This window comes from Bubalus kerabau, chromosome 22 (assembly GCF_029407905.1).
Source record: "Bubalus kerabau isolate K-KA32 ecotype Philippines breed swamp buffalo chromosome 22, PCC_UOA_SB_1v2, whole genome shotgun sequence".
In the NCBI taxonomy this organism is placed as follows: Eukaryota; Metazoa; Chordata; class Mammalia; order Artiodactyla; family Bovidae; genus Bubalus; species Bubalus kerabau.
Genome location: NC_073645.1, coordinates 16,372,243 through 16,390,814, shown reverse-complemented (window position 1 = coordinate 16,390,814; position 18,572 = coordinate 16,372,243). Strand labels below are relative to the sequence as shown.

The window sequence follows — 18,572 nt, the reverse complement described above, 5'->3', positions numbered from 1 at the left end:
TAAAAAGTAAAAAGAAACAAGTGACATTAATTTTAGTAATGTATCCAAAATATCATTTCAACATGTTACCAATATAAGAATTACTAACAATGTATTTTACATCCTTCTTTTCATACTATATTGCAAAATCTAGGATGTGGTTTTCCACCTACAGCACATCTCAATTTGTTCTAGCAACATTTCAGTTACTCTGTAGACTCATGCGGGTAGGGGCTACCATATTGGACATTGCAAATATATAGTCTTAGAACAAATGGGTCTGAGTGAACTGATGATTAAAGCAGTTTTGTTTTAGTTTGTGCTTTATGTCATGATTTGGCACAGTATATCTGTACTACAAACCATAGTATAGTTTTTTCCCCCCACAGGGCACCTGATTGTTTTTCTTTCTCTTTTTTATTTTTTAAATTATGAAAACATGATAACACATCTACAGGAGGCTTGGAAAATACAGAACAAAACTGCATTTAATTCCACTACATATTAGAATTTTTTTAAGTACATAAATTAAAAGTTTTATATAGTTTTATAACTTGTGATTTCTATTTTATTTCTTACTTTTATGCATAAATCTATGGTTTCCATTAGCATGCCATCATTAAAACAACATATAGAGAGATACAATATATAATTTACAAAGAAAATATAAGAGGTTTTTAACATGCTTGACAGACTGTCTACTAGGCTAAGTCTTTGTTTCCATCAGGTAGAATGTTTCGTCAGATTTTCTAAAGCTGGTATTTTGAGCAACAGATATTTCCCAGAAATGACTAAATGCATATATTGTACTGACACTGTTTCTGTTAATTTTATGTGGTGCTTTCTTTATAGTTGACAAAGACATTTTACATGCATTCTTGTTGTCACTAAAAATATTCGTAGATATTATCTTTGAGCTTTTATATTTACATTTTGAATGAAATAGTTTTCATATAGGATAGATGAGTTGTCAACAAAATTATTCAAATGAAAAGTAGTTTTGGAAGCACCGTATATCTTGAGGTTTTGTTCATCTCTACGATTTTTCCAAGTGACTAACAGATTGTTCAGTAGTTTAGGTATTAGTCAAAGAGTGTGTGTGTGTGTGTGTGTGAGGAGAGGACTGTATGTGGGTATGTGTGTACATAATATTTTCCCTCCTTTCTTTTGATCTCCAGCAGTTTCCGTCTTCTGTTATTTCAAAATAATTACTGTAGGTTTTTCATGTGCCAACTATCCTTCCCAGATGACACTAGCGGTAAAGAACCCACCTGCTAATGCAGGAGACATAAGAGACTCAGATTCCATCCCTGGGTCAGGGAAGATCCCCTGGAGGAGGACATGGCAAGCCACTCCAGTATTCTTACCTGGAGGATCCCAAGGACAGAGGAGCCTGGGGGGCTACAGTCCACAGGGTCGCAAAGAGTCGGACCCTGCTGAAGTGACAGCACATGGGCATGCATGTAGAGAGAGATGTATGTATATGTATTCAGTTCCACTTGAATGCAATTTATTATCTGCCACTTGCCTCTTTCATAATTCCATAGTTTGTAGCCTGTAAATCATGCCTTACTTTTACCTGAGTTCATCATTACTTCATGAAAAAGGAATTAAGGTTCATTCTGAAATGCCATACCATGTTATATGACACCTTCACTTCCCTAGGTGATGACAGAGACAAATAATATTCATTTGTTTATTTATTTCACATTTGCTTGGTGCTACATTCGGTTGCATAGTCTACTAAGTGTTTTGCTGATATCTTCATAGCATCCATGTAAAGTAGGTGTTATTGTTATTCTCATTTTTCATATGAGGAAACTGATTCACAGGGAGGTTAAGTAGCTTGCCATTTCTATTGAAATGTGAGTGCTTTTCGATGTGTTGTGATTTACAGATTTTTACTTTTGCCTATCTACAGAGCAGCAGAGTGTTACCATTCTGGCTGCCATTGGTCATCCCAATGAAAAGACTGATTTTCTTTCTTTTTGGCCCTGCCACCCACTCCAGTATTCTTGCCTGGAGAATCCCACGGACATAGGAGCCTGGTGGGCTACAGTCCATGGGGTTGCAAAGAGTGGGACACGACTGAGCGACTCACACACACACACACACACACACACACACACACACACACATGCTTGCGAGATCTTAGTTTCTTGACCAGGAGTTGAACCTAGGCCATGGCGGTGAAAGTGCTGAGTCCTAACCACTGAACCAAGACTGATTATCGTTGTATGAATAGTGAGTTCTTTCTGCTTTTTCCTTTTTAGTTCTTCTTGGCTTTTCTTTCTTTATTCCTTTCTCAACTTGTGCCTTGAAATCCATCTTTTGAGTCTTTGCTTTTGGAATACTGTACATACCTCGTAGTCTCGTTGAATGAGGATAATCAGAACAGCCAGTCCACTTGCTTGTTCTTTCTTCTGTCTCCAGAAGCTATATTATATTCTAGTGACATAGAGTTCATGGAAAGAATAATATCTATGTATTTATACACAAACATGTATTTGTGGTTGTGTATTTATTTATGTCCACATGTAAATTTTTTTACATTGGTATCTCAGTTTTTAGTCTGTCAAATTCCCACCAGATTTTGGAAATAAAAGTAATTTTCGTGAATTGAGTCAGTTTAAGACTCTCCGAATGTCTTCACCTTAAAACAAGGTCTTACTTTAACTACTTTTAAAAAGCAAGTTAAGTGAAAAATTTTCACTTAAAAGTAAACACTTCCCTCAAAGTAGTGTTTGAAACACAAGTTGAAGTAAAACATTAGGGTTTTTTCAGTCATCTAATAGATGTGGGAAAGATTTAAAATTATAGACAGAAAAAAACCACTTTAGAATTATTCATATTTTTGCTTTCTTTTGTTTCTGTAGGATTCAGCTTAATGAATAAGAAACAATAATATAAAAAGGTACAACTCTTTTTCATACAAATACCACTCCACACCAGGAATGATCGAAAAATAATGGCTAGATAATAACAGAAATGAAAATTATTAACTAGGAGTGATTACCCACCTAGACACAGAAGAGCACATAGTTTTAAAGCTTAGAATTGCCTGGGTTTGGCTCCTATCTCAGATACTTTCTGTTTGATGTCTTTTTGCCTCAGTTTCTAATAAAACAAGATAATAGTATTTATTTCCATAGACTCTTTCTCTTATGAGAAAAAAATGAGATGAAACATGTAAAGTGCTTAAAACAGTACTGGGCACATAACCAGTGTTGATCAGTTCTGCAAGTATTTAATTCCAGGAGTTTTTGTTAGCCCTGTTGCTGGTTTAATAAGACGACAACGTTCTGGGATATGTTGAAATGGTATTGGGTGTGCTAAGTAAGTCTCAAACGAACACCCTAATGACGTTCAGATGAGCTCAGGTGTGGGAAGATGCTTTCAGGGATGTAAAGTACTCTGTAAATAAAAGGTAACAGGAGGAAATCAGATTACTTGTTGCTTTAGGATGCTAGTGAATAACTATTTGCAGATCTGACTTAACAGATAAAGGTAATACTCTCCTCCAGATCCCCAAAGTTGAATACCAGGGAAAAGATTTAAGGCCACAAAAAAATAGTCTTTAAAATAAACTTGGACTCTTTTGTGGTAGAATATTATTCTGAAGTTGGGCACATTCACACACAAATTAACCTTATACTGTGCTGGACAAATGGTTTCCAAAGCTGTATCCTTAATGTTAATAGTATTTACAAATGAGTCTTATCTGTTTATAGCCTATAGCATATATTTCCTTTGAAGAATCTCTTTGGGTCCTTCCAGATTTCTTGAGGAAGTTGGACCCAGATGTCTGTGCAGGTCTCTGTGCCTCTGGCCTTCTTTTTCTGGAAACATTTTTGATGTCTCTGTCGTTTGTGCTCCCATAATTCCAAGCACATAGCTCTGTCATTGTGCTTACCTCATTATATGGTAATTATCTGTAAGTGAGACAGCTGGCTTCTTATGGACAGGCTGTGCCTCACTTAACTTCTTAATCTTTAATGCTTGACATATTAAAGTTTTTAATAAATGCATGTGGAATAAATGAAGAAAAACAGCCCTCAGCACACTTGACAAAATCTTGTTAGCACTAACATTTAAAGCTGTTCTTCTAAAAAATATTCTGTGATGTAGATATTTTGGAAATTCTGACTGAACTTCCCTTAATCTAAATTATTGCATTTTACTGTATAATCTCTAAAGTACCTTAGAGGAGCATTACAAGAATGATATGGGATTCATTTTGAACTAAAAAATTTTTTTTAACCTTCCAAATACCAAATATTTTAATAAATATAGATGCTTTGCATTTTGGATACTTTAACAAGTTCACGTTAAATGTGATAACATCTAAATGGCAGATTAGGCTGAGGATTTATAGATGTTCTTTTCTTCCTGGAATTCTTACATAACAAATAATTTTTTGTGTGTGGTTAGCCTTCTCCAAGGATACCTGATTTGTATTGAGAACTGAATTTAATATTTAGTTTCCTCATCTGTAAAATAGAGATTATAATATCTACCTCATAGGAAAATTGTGAAGATTAAATAACCCCAGTAAAGTACTGAGCACAGGGTCTGGCACATATTAATTATCCATTATATGGTAGCTGTGACCTAATAAATTCTACAAGACTTGTAATGAAAACCAGTATACCCATCCATTTCCCTCTCTCTAGAGATAGATTGGAAGCTATTTTTGTAAATCAGAATTTTATGTCAGAGCCAGTGATCATAAAGGGGGAGTAAGCCTTTTCAAATTCAAAAAGAATACATTTTAAAAATGGTTAAGACAGAGCTTTTAACTATACTTATCCTTATATTTGTTGTTACTTAATCTGTTTTTATTATAGGTCTCATCTTGACTCGAATGAGATTGTACAGTAAACTGGAGAAGCAGGGTTTTGGGGGGTTTGTTTTCCCTCCTTCCATTAGAAGAGAGGGGTTTGGAAACAGAAAGCATACTGTGCTTCTCTTCCTCTGGTTCCAGTCCATCAACGTGGGGTGAATTTTCTTGGTACGCACCAGGTTCCCTGCTTAAAAATAAACACACAGCACATTGGTGACATCTCCAGTGGTGGCTGGGGAGTGACAGCAAAAAGCTAGAGTCCATAGCCCTTAATCTACGTGGACGCTGGGCACGGCATCATCTATTGGTTTCTGAAGGGGAGAAGAACCCTAAACAGGTGCTAGCCCAAACTGGCAGAGTTGTTGCTTTGTTGTTTTCATTGCCATAGGACTATTTGCATTAAAGCAGCTGTATTTTGCTGACCAGTTTTTAAATACAGGGATCAAAGGATAACAAGGGGCCAGAGCAGAAGCATTCACGTTGCGGCCCCTGTCAGATTCTGGTGAATCTGCGAATTCTGCTGTCACTTCACCTAACCGTTGGAGCCAAACAGTTGAACAGCAGCAGAGCATGTTTTGGTGTGTATGTGTTATGAATGTAGATATATTTTATGGCCTAGTAGTGCTTTTAGGTAGATGCTGGAGCATATCATTCTTAAAAGGTTGTACATGGGATAAGCTGGGTCACTGAAAGTCACGGTACTATCATTATAAGACTGGAATCTCTGGGATTAAAAAAGAAAAAACTGGTCAGAAACAATAGGAGACATGAAAAGGTGCTGTGGTTGAGGGTTTCCGGAGGAACATTAAAGACATCTTTATAAACGGAAATGAAGGGACTTCCCTGGCCGTCCAGTGGTTAAGACTCCACGCTTCCACTGCAGTGGGCATGGGTTTGATTTGATCCCTTGTCGGGGAACTAAGATCCCACATGCCACGAAGTACAGCCAAAAAATGAAGTAGAAATGATACATACTGTGACAATGAATGGCATTAGTTATATGACTGGCAGTGGGGTTGCCTTTTGAATTTCACTACTGTGTGATTTCGATTTAATTACCTGGATCCTTCAGTGGCTCCTAAATGGAACATACTTTGCCTTCTTCAGTCATAGCTCAAGGAGTTGTTAGGACTTAGGTGCTGTGACCAAACTAGGTGATTTTCAGGCTGTATCATAATTCCTATTCAAATCTTAGGAAGGCTTTTTTCTTTTTTTAAATAATAGTTTTATTGAGATATAATTCATAAACCAAGAAATTCATTCACCCATTGAGTATATGTACTAAATTGTGTGTCAGTCATTACTATCTAATTTTAGAACATTTTCATCATGGCCAAAAGAAACCTGTATCCATGAGCAGTCACTCCCGACTTCCCTCCCGACTCTCCTAGCCCTAGGCCATAACCAGTCTACTTTTCTGTCTCTGGATAATTTGCCTGTTTTGGACGTCTTCTATAATTGGAATTATACAACATGTGATTCTTAGTGACTGGCTTCTTTCACTCATCATAGTATTTTTAAGGTGTGCCCATGTTAGAGAACATCAGTATTTCATTTTTTTGTTGCTGAATAATATTCCACTTGGTGGGTATTTGCATAGTTTCCAGTTTTTGGAAATTGTAAGTAAAGTTGTTTTATAAAGTTTTGTGAGCATTTATGTACAGATTTTTGTATGGACATGTGTTTTTGTTCCCAAATTGTTTTTCCAAAGTGGCAGTAACATTTTGCATTCCCACCAGCAATTTATGAGAGTTGTTGCATGTCCTAGTCAGCATTTGGAATTGTCAGGATGTTTTGTTTGTTTGTTCGGGTTTTAGCCTCTCTAATAGGTATGTGGTTCTTTGTTAGTTTTAAATGAAAATCTTGCAGTATGAAGCCATTGGGAGGATGATTTAAATGTAAAGCAGTCATTTACTGAATGCCTGTTATATGCCAGGCCCTCTACTGGGTGGTGAAAATATGGAGAAATAAGTTATCTCTCTGCTCCCATGGAAGTTATAGTTTATTAAGGATAACAGGCATTAGTGTAGATTATCTGGAGTTAAGATGTTGGGGTCGGGAACACCAGTAGAATCCAACAATACCTGGAAATGGTCAGTTTTGTGGATGGATTCTTTTTTTTTTTTTTTTTTTTTTTTTTTATTATTTTTTTTTTTTTGTGTGGATGGATTCTGACATTTATGGTCAGTAACAAGAAAACAATATAGAGAGTATATGTACCTTTGCATAATATTCTAAGATAGGTTTTGGTTGTGAAGGTCAAGCTCCTCTTACATTGTCATGTCTAATAATCAGCTACTTGGGATAATATTCTGCCGCCTAACACTTTTGGGACAACATCAGCTAGTCACATATGCACAATAACCAGGAAAAGGGGAACTTTAATTTTCGGAGTTCCTTGGACCCTGCTCTTCTGACCTCTCTAGTTACCGCTTTCCCTTTCTGTGTCCTTTCTAGGTCTGACTTTCTGCCTTTTACCTAGCACACTGCTAAACTGTATAATCACTCTTTTTAAAAGTGCTTATGTACTTAGCTCTGAGCTGTTTACCACAGTCAGAAGTGGTAGCAATAGGCATTTGTACTTTTTGTCCAGTTGACCCCGTCAGTATTTACCCAGCTAGATCTGGCCTCAAAGTGAATGTCATTTATGGTGAATAACATTCTAAGAGCCATGTTTCCCTGTGTCTGATAAACTGGGCCTCTTACCACATCTTATGGTAAACCAGTGAGGAGAGCCGTGCAGGAAGATTGGGTGGCAGGGAACAGGACGAGATGAGGTGAAACTCTTGGGTTGTCCCGCAAGTTGTCATGCTCATCTCATTTTTGCGCATCTCTCAAGCAAGTCAAACTATCCTTTTTGCTCTTATACAGTAAGGAAAAAATATGATCTGATGAAAAGTTTGAGTGGTTGGAATTAGTCATCCTTATGAAGAAAAGGATGAGAAAGCTTTGATTTCTTTATGTACGGCTGTGTTGCAGGTTCTTGAGAATTTCTTGCATGGAGAATTGAATTGACAATAATGTTAAAGATTATTAAAATTCATAGCAGGTGCTGGGATCAATTATTTTTTTCTGAAGATAGGAAAGTGAGAGAGATCTCAACTTTGTAAGGACTTCAGGTTGGATAAAAGGTGCATCTGCTTGCTGTTGAGTGACTGAGGAAGAGTCTACAATCACATTTTCAAGAGGGCTACAAATATGATAATCTCATTTGAGATGGTTAAAATTGACTGAAGGACTTGATACCTACTGAAGATGAGATGAAAATCTACATTTGAAAAGTATTTTTTTTTCTCTTCCCCATAGATTAGTGACATTGATTTTCCTTTATGTGAGAAAGGTTTTAATCTTTGGGCAAATGTTTATCAAGCGGCTTGGTACTATAGTAAAGTTCAGTTTGATATAGGGACCTCATGCTTTTGATACGTTCTGACATATAACAGTGGTATTGGTTTAGAACTATAAATTCCTAGACTTCTACTTTGTGATAAATAGAAATTTTATATTACTACTCACCTAATTGTTTCCTATCCCTGTCTAATATTTGTTATAAAATGTTCTGTTTGTTCTTTCTGGTACTCTTAAGCATATTCTATGCTTGAGATTACTACATGCTGATCTTTAGCATGTATTACCTCTTGGATTTTTACTCAGGGCTGTCAGATTCCATAGATCCTTACGTTTCATTAGTAGTGGTATCCTTCATAGAAACCAGGGGTCAGGAAACCATTGTGCCAAAGTAGCCAAGATCTGTCTAGTCAAAGCTGTGGTTTTTCCAGTAGTCATGTATGGATGTGAGAGTTGGACCATAAAGAAGGTTAAGAGCAAAAGAATTGATGCTTTCGAACTGTGGTGCTGGAGAAGACTCTTGAAAGTCTCTTGGACTGCAGGGAGATCAAACCAGTCCATCCTAAAGGAGATCAGTCCTGAATATTCATTGGAAGCACTGATGCTGAAGCTCCAATACTTTGGCCACCTGATGTGAAGAACTGACTCCTTGGAAAAGACCCTGATGCTGGGAAAGATTGAAGGCAGGAGGAGAAGGGGACTACAGAGGATGAGATGGTTGGATGGCATCACCGACTCAATGGACATGAGTTTGAGCAAGCCCTGGGAGTTGGTGATGAACAGGGAAGCCTGGCGTGCTGTAGTCCATGGGGTCGCAAAGAGTTGGACATGACTGAGCGACTGAACTGAACTGAGACAAAGTATGGAGGAAATGTATTTAAAGGACCAGAAAAGAAACTTTGAGAAACTGAGGGATAGGGAAAAGAATCTCAAAATCAGAAATTATTTTATAGACTGTACACTGGGGTGATCACTTGATGCTTTTAACATGCTCACTATGCATTTACCTTGTAGGAGGTATGTGTGTATAGTTGGGGAGGGGAGAGGCAAGAACAGATATTAAAAGGGACCTATCTCAGAAGCCACCTGATGTGAAGAGCCGACTCATTAGAAAAGACCCTGATGCTGGGATAGATTGAAGGCAGGAGGAGAAGGGGATGACAGAAAATGAGATAGTTGGATGGCATCACCAACTCAATGAACATGAGTTTGAGCGAGCTCTGGGAGATGGTGAAGGACAGGGAAGCCTGGTGTGCTGGAGTCTATGGGATCGCAAAGAGTCAGACATGACTGAGTGACTAAACAACATCTCAGAAGCACAGTATTGATCAAAGAAAGTAAATAGCAAGATAGCATGGATATTTTCACATTTAACAAAAAATAGAAAAATAATATGTTTTCTATGTATATATGTGTGTGAATTTTAAAAAGTCTGACAATATATGCCAGATGTATGTAGTGGTCTTAGAGAGTTTTAAAAAGGCAGGAGGATTGGCAGTTTTTGCTTTTTCTGTAATATATTGTGTGTGTGTGTGTGTTTGAGAAGAATATATTCATATTTTTAATTATGTAATTAAATATCCATTTAAGAACAGGTAAAGCATATTCATTACCCTTAAACAATGTTTATAGGATAGGACAGGGAATTGAGATAGTTTCAAATAATGTAAACTGCTCAGATAATAAAAGCAGTATGGTAGAAATTCAGAAATGGCTAGTTTTGTGGGTTCTTGCTTATGAGTTGAATGCTCTTAACCTTGAAATATTTTATCCTACGTATGTTGGAGCCCTATGATAAATAGAAACACCTCCTTCAGGAATTCCTCCTCTTTCTTTGATATCATTTCACAACCCTATTTATCCTTTGCTAGCCCTTTCAGACACCTGTCCTCCTTTTGATTTTTGATCTTGTCTCTGCCCCATTGCTCCCAGCCAAGCTCCCGTTGTTCACGGGACTCATGGCAATTGATCAGTGTAGAGCATTGGAGCATTACTGGTGTGAACTTGAAAGTCACAGATCTGGGTTCACATCCTGATTTCTGACCAGCTTTGTGACTTTGAATAGTTATATAACCATGATTAATTTTATCATGTGGTTCCAGAGCTGCTTTTTTTTGTTTTTTTTTTTCCAAATGCTCTCTTGCCCCTTGCAGCTTTGACTTTGTATCTCTAGGAGAGGAAGTGTCTGGGGATAAACCAGAAAGATTTGGAAAGGGTCCTGGATTTCTCTCCCAAGAAAAAGGCAAGTAAATGAAATCGGGCTGGTAGAGGCTTACCTGAGGTTGTCCTGGAGGGTAGATCAAACTTCCTCTTGAATTTAACTAGTTGTCAGTAGAACCAGGGTCATTGACCAAGGGCAAGTGAAGGTTAGGTTGCCTGTGTGGGAGAGTGGGATCAAAGAGTCCTCTCTGTGATTGTGTCAGGATTCGGTTGAGGTGGGTGTTTGTGAAAAAGATTTAAGGTGGAGGGAGTAGGAGGAAGTCAGGGAAGCGGTACAGGGAGTCCTGGTTCTGCCTTGTAACCTTGAGCCAGCTGCTTCTGTCTCCAAGATTTAATTGCTTAATTTATAAAATGGGGTAAAAGCTACCTACCTCACAGAGTTGTGAGGGAATACATTTAGCATTTTTAGAACAGTGTCAGGCACACATTAAGTACTTGGTAAGTGTATTAACATGAAGTCAAGCGAGGGGAAGAAGGAGAGCAGGCCTGATGAACTGCAGAGTGAGGGTGGGCTGCCTCTGTGTACATCTAACTGATAACATCTGTCCTTCCTTATCTCTGGAGAAAAGAGTCAGTAATGGGAAACATTATTTATACATGTACTAATACATCCTGATATGTTTGCTTGTTAAAAACAAGCTTTAAAAGGTGTTTTCCCTATTTGTTACTCCCTATACCTGGAAAAAGAGCTAATGGGAGAAAAAGACTTTATGTGATTATTTGCCATTTGTCACCTCTGTTAAATGATAAATTGTGGTCTGATTTTCTCTGTGCATAATTTCTGATGAATTTCAATTCAGATTTTTTAGTTTTTCTATCTTTTTTGTTCCTGGTTAATCAGTTAATTCAGCAATGTTTACTACTTATAAAACTAAGAAGAGTGAATTGTATGTAAATATAAATTGATGAGGCATAGATAGAATTAATTTTAGTGAGAAAGTAAGTCTCTTAGCACTTACTGACATTTGTTCAATTAAGAAGCCGATGCAAATTGCACTGCGCATTTCACTTGTTTCATCTGTTGAGCACTAATATTCCAATATTAGTACAGATTTCAGTATTAGTACAACAAGGTACAGATGCCTCGTTGTACTTTTCCATCTAGTACTGAAAACAGCCATAAAAAGAGAATTCTTTTCACTGCCATTTTATAAATGTAGATGATCAAGGCTTAGACTTGTTCAGAATGACATGCCAGCAAGTGGCAGAGCCAGAATTTGAAAATCAGATGTCTGATTTCAAAGTCTGTTCTTTCAAAAACTAGGTCACCAACTGCTTCTCTCACCCACAATCAATTAAGAGACTACAAAGCTGACCCTTGTCAAAGTGACCCAGCTTGTTTATTTCTTGCTGCTCTCTAGTCTCTCCCCTCGCTTTACTGTCCCATTGTAGTGATCAGATTCATGGGTATAAAGGCTTAACTTGAAGAATCATCCAGTCTGGTGGCTCTCAAATCTAGCCAGTCATAAGAATCACCAGGACATTAATTTCTTTTTTAAAAAAATTGTTTATTTTTGATCGCTGTGTCTTCATTGCTGTGCACGGGCTTTCTCTAGTTGTGGCGAGTGGGGGCGACTCTTTGTTGTGGTGCCTGGGCTTCTCATTGCGTTGGCTTCTCTTGTTGTGGAGCTCAGATTCTAGGCACACAGGCTTCAGTAGTTGTACACTGAACTCAGTAGTTATGGCTCCGTAGTTATGGCTCACAGTCTCTAGAGTGCAAGGCCAGTAGTAGTGGCGCGTGGGCTTAGTTGCTCTGCAGCATGTGGAACATTCGAGGACCAGGGATCAAACCCGTGTCCCCTGCATTGGCAGGCAGATTCTTATCCACTGTACCCACCAGCAAAGTTCCATTCATTTCTTTTTAAATTATAATTAAGTTGCTTTTAGCCAGAGCCCAGGAACCTGCATTTTAACCATTCTGCATGTGAGTTTAACAATCTGGCAGGTTGGGAACAATTTCAGATACGTGACTCCTTCTCCAAATGTCTGCTGCAGTTTTCCTGACAGGCAGTCATCTAATATCCGATAGTCCTCTGACAGAAACTCACTGCCACCTTGCCAGGAAGGTCATTTCATTGGTAATTAGATGCAATGCTATGCTTCCGTAGAACTTTCGTTTACCATCCCATATAGCTTAGATCAACTTCTTTGGACCTATTTTTATACTTCTTAAGTATTGGTTTGGAGGTCAGATCCAGGTTTGAATCTTCTCTGAACCTTACCTTCCTTGTGTAAAATGAATATGTTATCTACCTTGAAGGATCATATGAAGAATTAAATGAAAAAAAAAAAATACACTGTCCTAGGCTGGAAAGATTCTAAAATGCCTTCAAACAGCTATTTTTTTTTTAATAGTTCCTTCACCTCATCAGCCTTTTTGGAAGTAGTGCCACATCTTCAGGGTTCTAGTTAGAAGTGTGGATACATATAATAGAAGGCTCTTAGACACAATCTGGGATTGTCAGTGCCAGAAATAGTCTGTCCTTTTGACTCCTCCTCAGCATACTTTTTTACTTCTTGCTTTGGGCAAAGAATATGATGGTTATTATTTTGGGTACAGATAAACTTGCATTTCTGAAAATTAAGCTTTACTCCATAAATAATTGGAGTTTCCACTGATAACTTGAACCCAAAGCAAAACAAATAATCAGCAGCAAGATTATAAAGGCAAAAGAAGGGACCTTCTTAAATTATATATGGACCAAAATGGAGAACCAAAGAAAGTATTTCATGTCTCTTTCTTATCCATTAGTGCACAACTAACTGCTGAGTGTTAAAAAGGAAAAAAATGGAGTGTAGGCAGAAAAGGGTGGGAGGGCAGCAGTAAAGCAAGAAATGTTGGACTTCCCTGGTGGCTCATTGGTGAAGAATCAGCTTGTCAATGCAGAAGACACAGGTTTGATCCTTGATTTGGGAAGATCTCCACTAAGATCTACCTCTTGGTGGAGAAACCAAGCCCGTACACCACAACTGCTGAGCCTGTACTCTGGAGCCTGGGAGCTGCAACTGCTGAGCTCACATGCCACAGCTATTGGAGCCCGAGTGCTCTAGAGTCCGTCCTTCTCAAGAGAAGCCACTACAATAAGCCCGTGCACTGCAGCTACAGAGTAGCCCCCACTCTCTACAACTAGAGAAGAGCCCATGCAGCAGCAAAGACCTGCTGCTACTGCTGCTGCTGCCAAGTCGCTTCAGTCGTGTCCAACTCTGTGCGACCCCATAAATAGCAGCCCACCAGGCCCTGCCGTCCCTGGGATTATTCTCCAGGCTAGAACACTGGAGTGGGTTGCCATTTCCTTCTCCATTGCGTGAAAGTGAAAAGTGAAAGTGAAGTCGCTCAGTCGCATCTGACTCATAGCGACCCTATGGACTGCAGCCTACCAGGCTCCTCCATCCATGGGGTTTTCTAGGCAAGAGTACTGGAGTGGCTTGCCATTGCCTTCTCCGAGCAAAGACCTAGCACAGCCAAAAATGAATAAGTAAATAAAATTGTTAAAAAGCAAAGAAATGATGCATGCTAGCTCTTTGACAAATACAAAGTGAGTAAAAAGAATACTTAACTTATTTCACCCTAATCTTCCCAGGTAAGATCCCATTTTGCCAATGAGAATACTAAAGACATCAAGAATAAATGAAGACAAGCTTAATTGCTGGTTAAATGACAGGTCCGGATTTAAGACACGATTTTATAGAATGTGATTTGAAAAAGAACTATACACACACAAATATATGTCTGTTTTGTTTTTTTTTGACTGCACCGCATGGCATGGGGGATCGTAGTTTCCTGGCCAGGGATCGAACCCATTTCTCCTGCATTGTAAATACAGAGTCTTAACCACTGGACTGCTAGGGAAGCCCCTGTATGTTCTTTAAGAAGTAGATGTGACTTAGTTTTCATTGTACTTTTTACATTCCTTTGTTAAAACACCTGTCATACTCTTAATTTAACTGGTTATGTCTCCCTCTACTAATTACTTGCAAACGGACTAGGTTATAACATTAATCTCTGAATCACCAGGGCCTGGCCCTCAGCTTGGGCATTAAAGGTTTGTAAGAATGAAATTTCTCTCCGTAGCATCTGAAAATATCTGTGCCCTCTACCTCATATGTGAATTTAAAAAGACATCTATGCCCTTCTTAATGTGTGAGTTAAAAACAAGTATTGGATTGGAAGAGGTATTATAAATAATCTAGTTCAATCCTCTCACTTGTATAAAGGAAGAAATTTCAGGCACAGACTGGAGCGGTAGATAATGATGTCCAGAAGCCCCTCGTTGATTGTAGTTGTTCTGGCAGTTTTGCTTCTGGTTCTCAGTTTAGGGCTCTTCTTGGGTCCTGCGGCCAAACTTATTGCATTCATTCATTCAGTAACCCTCTGGGTTCCCACTTTATGCTCAGTGCTGAGGAAATGCCACCTTCCTTTCTGCCTCCATGGATAGGTATATGGCTATACTTTCCAGAAACCAGAAAGAAACAGCTTCCCAAGATTTTAAGACTGAAGCTGGAAAATGATGACTGTAGCTGAGGTTTTTACCTAGTGTATCCCTTTTTGCTCGTCTAGGCAGTCATTTTGTTATTCTGTTGCTCAAAGGGGAGGATAAGTGATCATTTGCAAAGCTGGATAAACTCTTCAGGACCCTGAAAATAATCTCTCATTGCTGTAGTTTGATTTGGTGTGGTTGTTGAGGTTTATGACTGTATTGCTTTTCTTTTAACAAAAGCAAACTAAATCTGTTCTGTAGTATTAAGTTAGGCCATGAACCACACTTCCTTTTAGGCTCATACTACTAAAAATAATTTGTAGGTGATGGTCTCCTGTGGGCTTAAATGAAACACAGTAGAACAGTTATTTTCTTCACTTAGTTTGTGTTGGTTCTCTGTTTTCAAAATGTTGTTGAATCTAACATCATGAAAACACACAACCTTGGGTTAAAGGGTTTTTCATGTAGTGTTTTTCAAAAGGTAGTTTTAGTACACATTCTAATTTTTATAAAGTATATCTAATGTATGGAACTTAGTAATAATTATTAAAGATGCCCAATATGATTAATTACATTGAAACTATAGCCTTCTTTTGATTTTTTAGGGAAATGTTTCCATTTGTAGACCGAGTTCTTAGTGTCTTTCTTTAGGGAAAAAAAATCTCTATTCATTTGAATAGAACATTCATTTGATAGTAGAGGCAAAGGGTGAAGGGTTGAAGGCAAAGTCGACTCACTTGACTCTTTTTTGAATTTACTTTTTTTTTTTTAGTTCATTTGAGAGAAAATCTGTCTGAAGTAGTGGGGCATATACATTAAAGAATAATTAGGGAAAAGGATACAACTTAATTAATTATGAAAAGATATTAAACTTCATGTTGTCAAGTCATTATTCTTAATGAAAAGAATGACCGTGTTATTCAAACTACCTTGAGTCCTGATTCATGTCATTAATCCATGGCAAGAAGCAAATGATATGGTTATTAATTTTATGAAGTAATTTTATGTATTATTTTGTTTTTATTTTTAGGACCGGAGTAGGCCCTATGACACTTTTAACTTGCACTCGTTGGAGAACTCCTTAATGGATATGATAAGGACAGATCATGAGCCTCTGAAAGGTAAACACTACCCTCCCAGTGGCCCACCAATGAGTTTCGCTGATATAATGTGGAGGAATCATTTTGCAGGTTAGGAATATTCATATGTGCATTCCTTGCTTGGTGTTTTAAACAAAAATCAGCTTTTTATTAATTGTGTTTTGTTTTTCTTTTTTGTTTTTGTTTGTTTGCTTCTGTAAAGCATTGTGGAATGTATTTAAAGTTGATTTTTTTTTTAAACCTGGGTTCAGCTACCTACCATAATCACGGTTGACTGCTTTAATCATAATGTCTGGCAGAAGCATGTGCTGGGTAGCTGAGGTTGTGGTTTATAGCATGAGACCAGAAGCCAAGTTTTCTGGGCTTTGTGTATTTGAAACCCTTGGCCGAACCTGGATTAATTCATTTAAATCCACGTCTACTACAAGGAAGTATGAGATTTAATCTCCAAAGGCTCTGTCAGAAAACTTTGTAGAAAAGGGTTTTATGAAAATACAGTCACTTTCCTAGTGTAGGAAGTATCAGTACGTAGACTTTAAGAGCAGGTAGTGACACTTTGCATTCTCTAAGGCTAAACACAGGGAAAATGTTTTGAGTTAAATGTAAGGCATAAAGTCCCAAGGTCAGCAATATTAGGATTTCCTATTTTTAGAGCCCATGTAAATTCAGGAGAGGGGATGATATTACATTCATGATTACAGATAGTTCTTGTTATGGATTATAGGAATTCTTGGGGGCATTATGATATTTTAAAATAGTAAAATAGAATTTTTCTGTGGAAATAGCCATTGTACTTGGGTTGAGAGCCTAACTATCTGAAAACTGGAAGAGTTAGCCACAGGGACACTCATCTTGTGTGAACCCTTATGTCCTCTAGAGTTGTGAGGAATCTGATCCCCTCTGGTTCTCTGCAGGCTCTTATATAGGATATGACTGACTGGGAACGTGATAGTCATTTCCTCACGCCACACCAAAAATCTATTTCATCGTTTTCTTGTCACACTCAGGATTTTCTGCTGCTTTCCTCAATTTCTAGTGAAAAGAAAGTAGTTAACAGGCTGTGAAGAAAATAAAAGATTTTGACAAAAGCTATATTTTAAGGCCTTCAGAAGTAGGAAAAAAACTGCCTCTCATTTTGTCATTGTTATATTTAGTCACTGTTACCACATCTTTCTTCAGTAAAGATTAGGTACATGGTAATTTTACTTAGAAGTGAGAATGGTGTTAAAAACACACACACACACATAATATTCACAGACTGTTTTGTGTTTTTAGTATCTTCTAAGGCTACATTTGTCGTCCTTCTCTACCAGAACAGCTGTAAGCCCATCCTGTTATTCTAAAGAAGTCAGCCCTTGTTCTTTACGCGTGTCTGTCTTATCTTGGTCTGTATTCTTCTAGCAATAAAAGATTATGAAAGGATGTTAGATTATGGTCTATAAAATAATTTTCTAGAGTTTTGTGATATTGATTAAGCAGGAGCTGTCGTGCTTTGTTGAGAGTAGCACTGCTAAAGTGCATGGAGGGTGCCTTACTGTGGGACAGGGTAAATACCTTATTCCACTTGTGGGGCCCCCCCCTTTTTTAAATTTTTAATTGGAGAGTAATTGCTTTACAATATTGTGTTGGTTTCTGCCATACATCATTGTGAATCAGTCATAACTATACATACATACATACATACATATATATATCCCCTCTCTCTTAAACCTCCCTCCCCCCCCTTTTTTCTTATCTGTCCAGCTACCTCTGCATAAATTTCTCCAGTACACTTGCAAATGTGAGGTTTCATCTGTAAAAGGCTTTTGAATTGTACTTTAAGATACAGTATGACCTAAGAAGTTGGAAGGCATTTAATATGTGCATTTTTACAGTCTCAATATGGTTACAGCTTCATTCCACTCACAGTGATTCCCTGTGAATGATCTGCTTCCCATGGTCAGTTACGTCACCATGTTTCTGTCCCCTAGTTAGGGTGTTTGAACTGCCTGCTTCCTTTTTCCAACTGGGAGACTTTTCCATTTGGTTATAGCACCATATGTTTGATCCTTATTACTTCTAAAAACGTAATTATGATGCCAGCATTTTAAGGGAAAGATTTTCAGTAATTTTTTACTTTAAAAATGGAGCACAGTATAATAATTAAAAGATAATTTAAAAATAAGAGAAACATTGTGATGGTGTATCTTTTTTCCCCCTGCATAATAAACACTCTATTTATCTGGTCTTTATAATTTATTAATAGACCTTCACTTTGGACTCTTAGGTTGTTTTTAGCTTTTTCTCCATTATAGGTAATGCTGCCATGGATGAATTCTTGCATGTAGTTTTTTCTTTAAGGTAAATTCATAGAGAGGGTCTCTGGGTCAAAAAATGGCAATATCTAGATGAATCGAGCTTTAAGAGAAAGGTGATAGGCTAGGGTACCTGTCATGTGGCTTCTGTATGCGTCTGTCCAAAAACACTGCTCCTTATCTATCCTTTTCTTCCTCCTGCCATTAATATCCTCTTTTACTTGAAGACTATTTTGAGGGTCTCTAAATTCAAGTTAGAGAGTCATTGGTTTTTTGTGCGCTTATTTGTTTTGGTGTTTTGCTCTGGATT

General features: G+C 37.7%; 1 protein-coding gene across 9 annotated transcripts in view; it reads left to right on the top strand.

Annotated features, from left to right (window-relative positions):
* Positions 1-18,572, top strand: part of CPEB3 (cytoplasmic polyadenylation element binding protein 3) — a 285,852-nt gene that overhangs the window by 155,420 nt on the left and 111,860 nt on the right. For 8 of the 9 annotated variants that reach the window (XM_055561074.1, XM_055561077.1, XM_055561075.1 and 5 more), the window contains one exon: positions 15,899-16,058. In XM_055561074.1, the coding sequence (XP_055417049.1) occupies positions 15,899-16,058 (160 nt within the window). The remainder of the gene's footprint in view (positions 1-15,898; positions 16,059-18,572) is intronic. The other variant, XM_055561079.1, reaches the window with a different exon arrangement.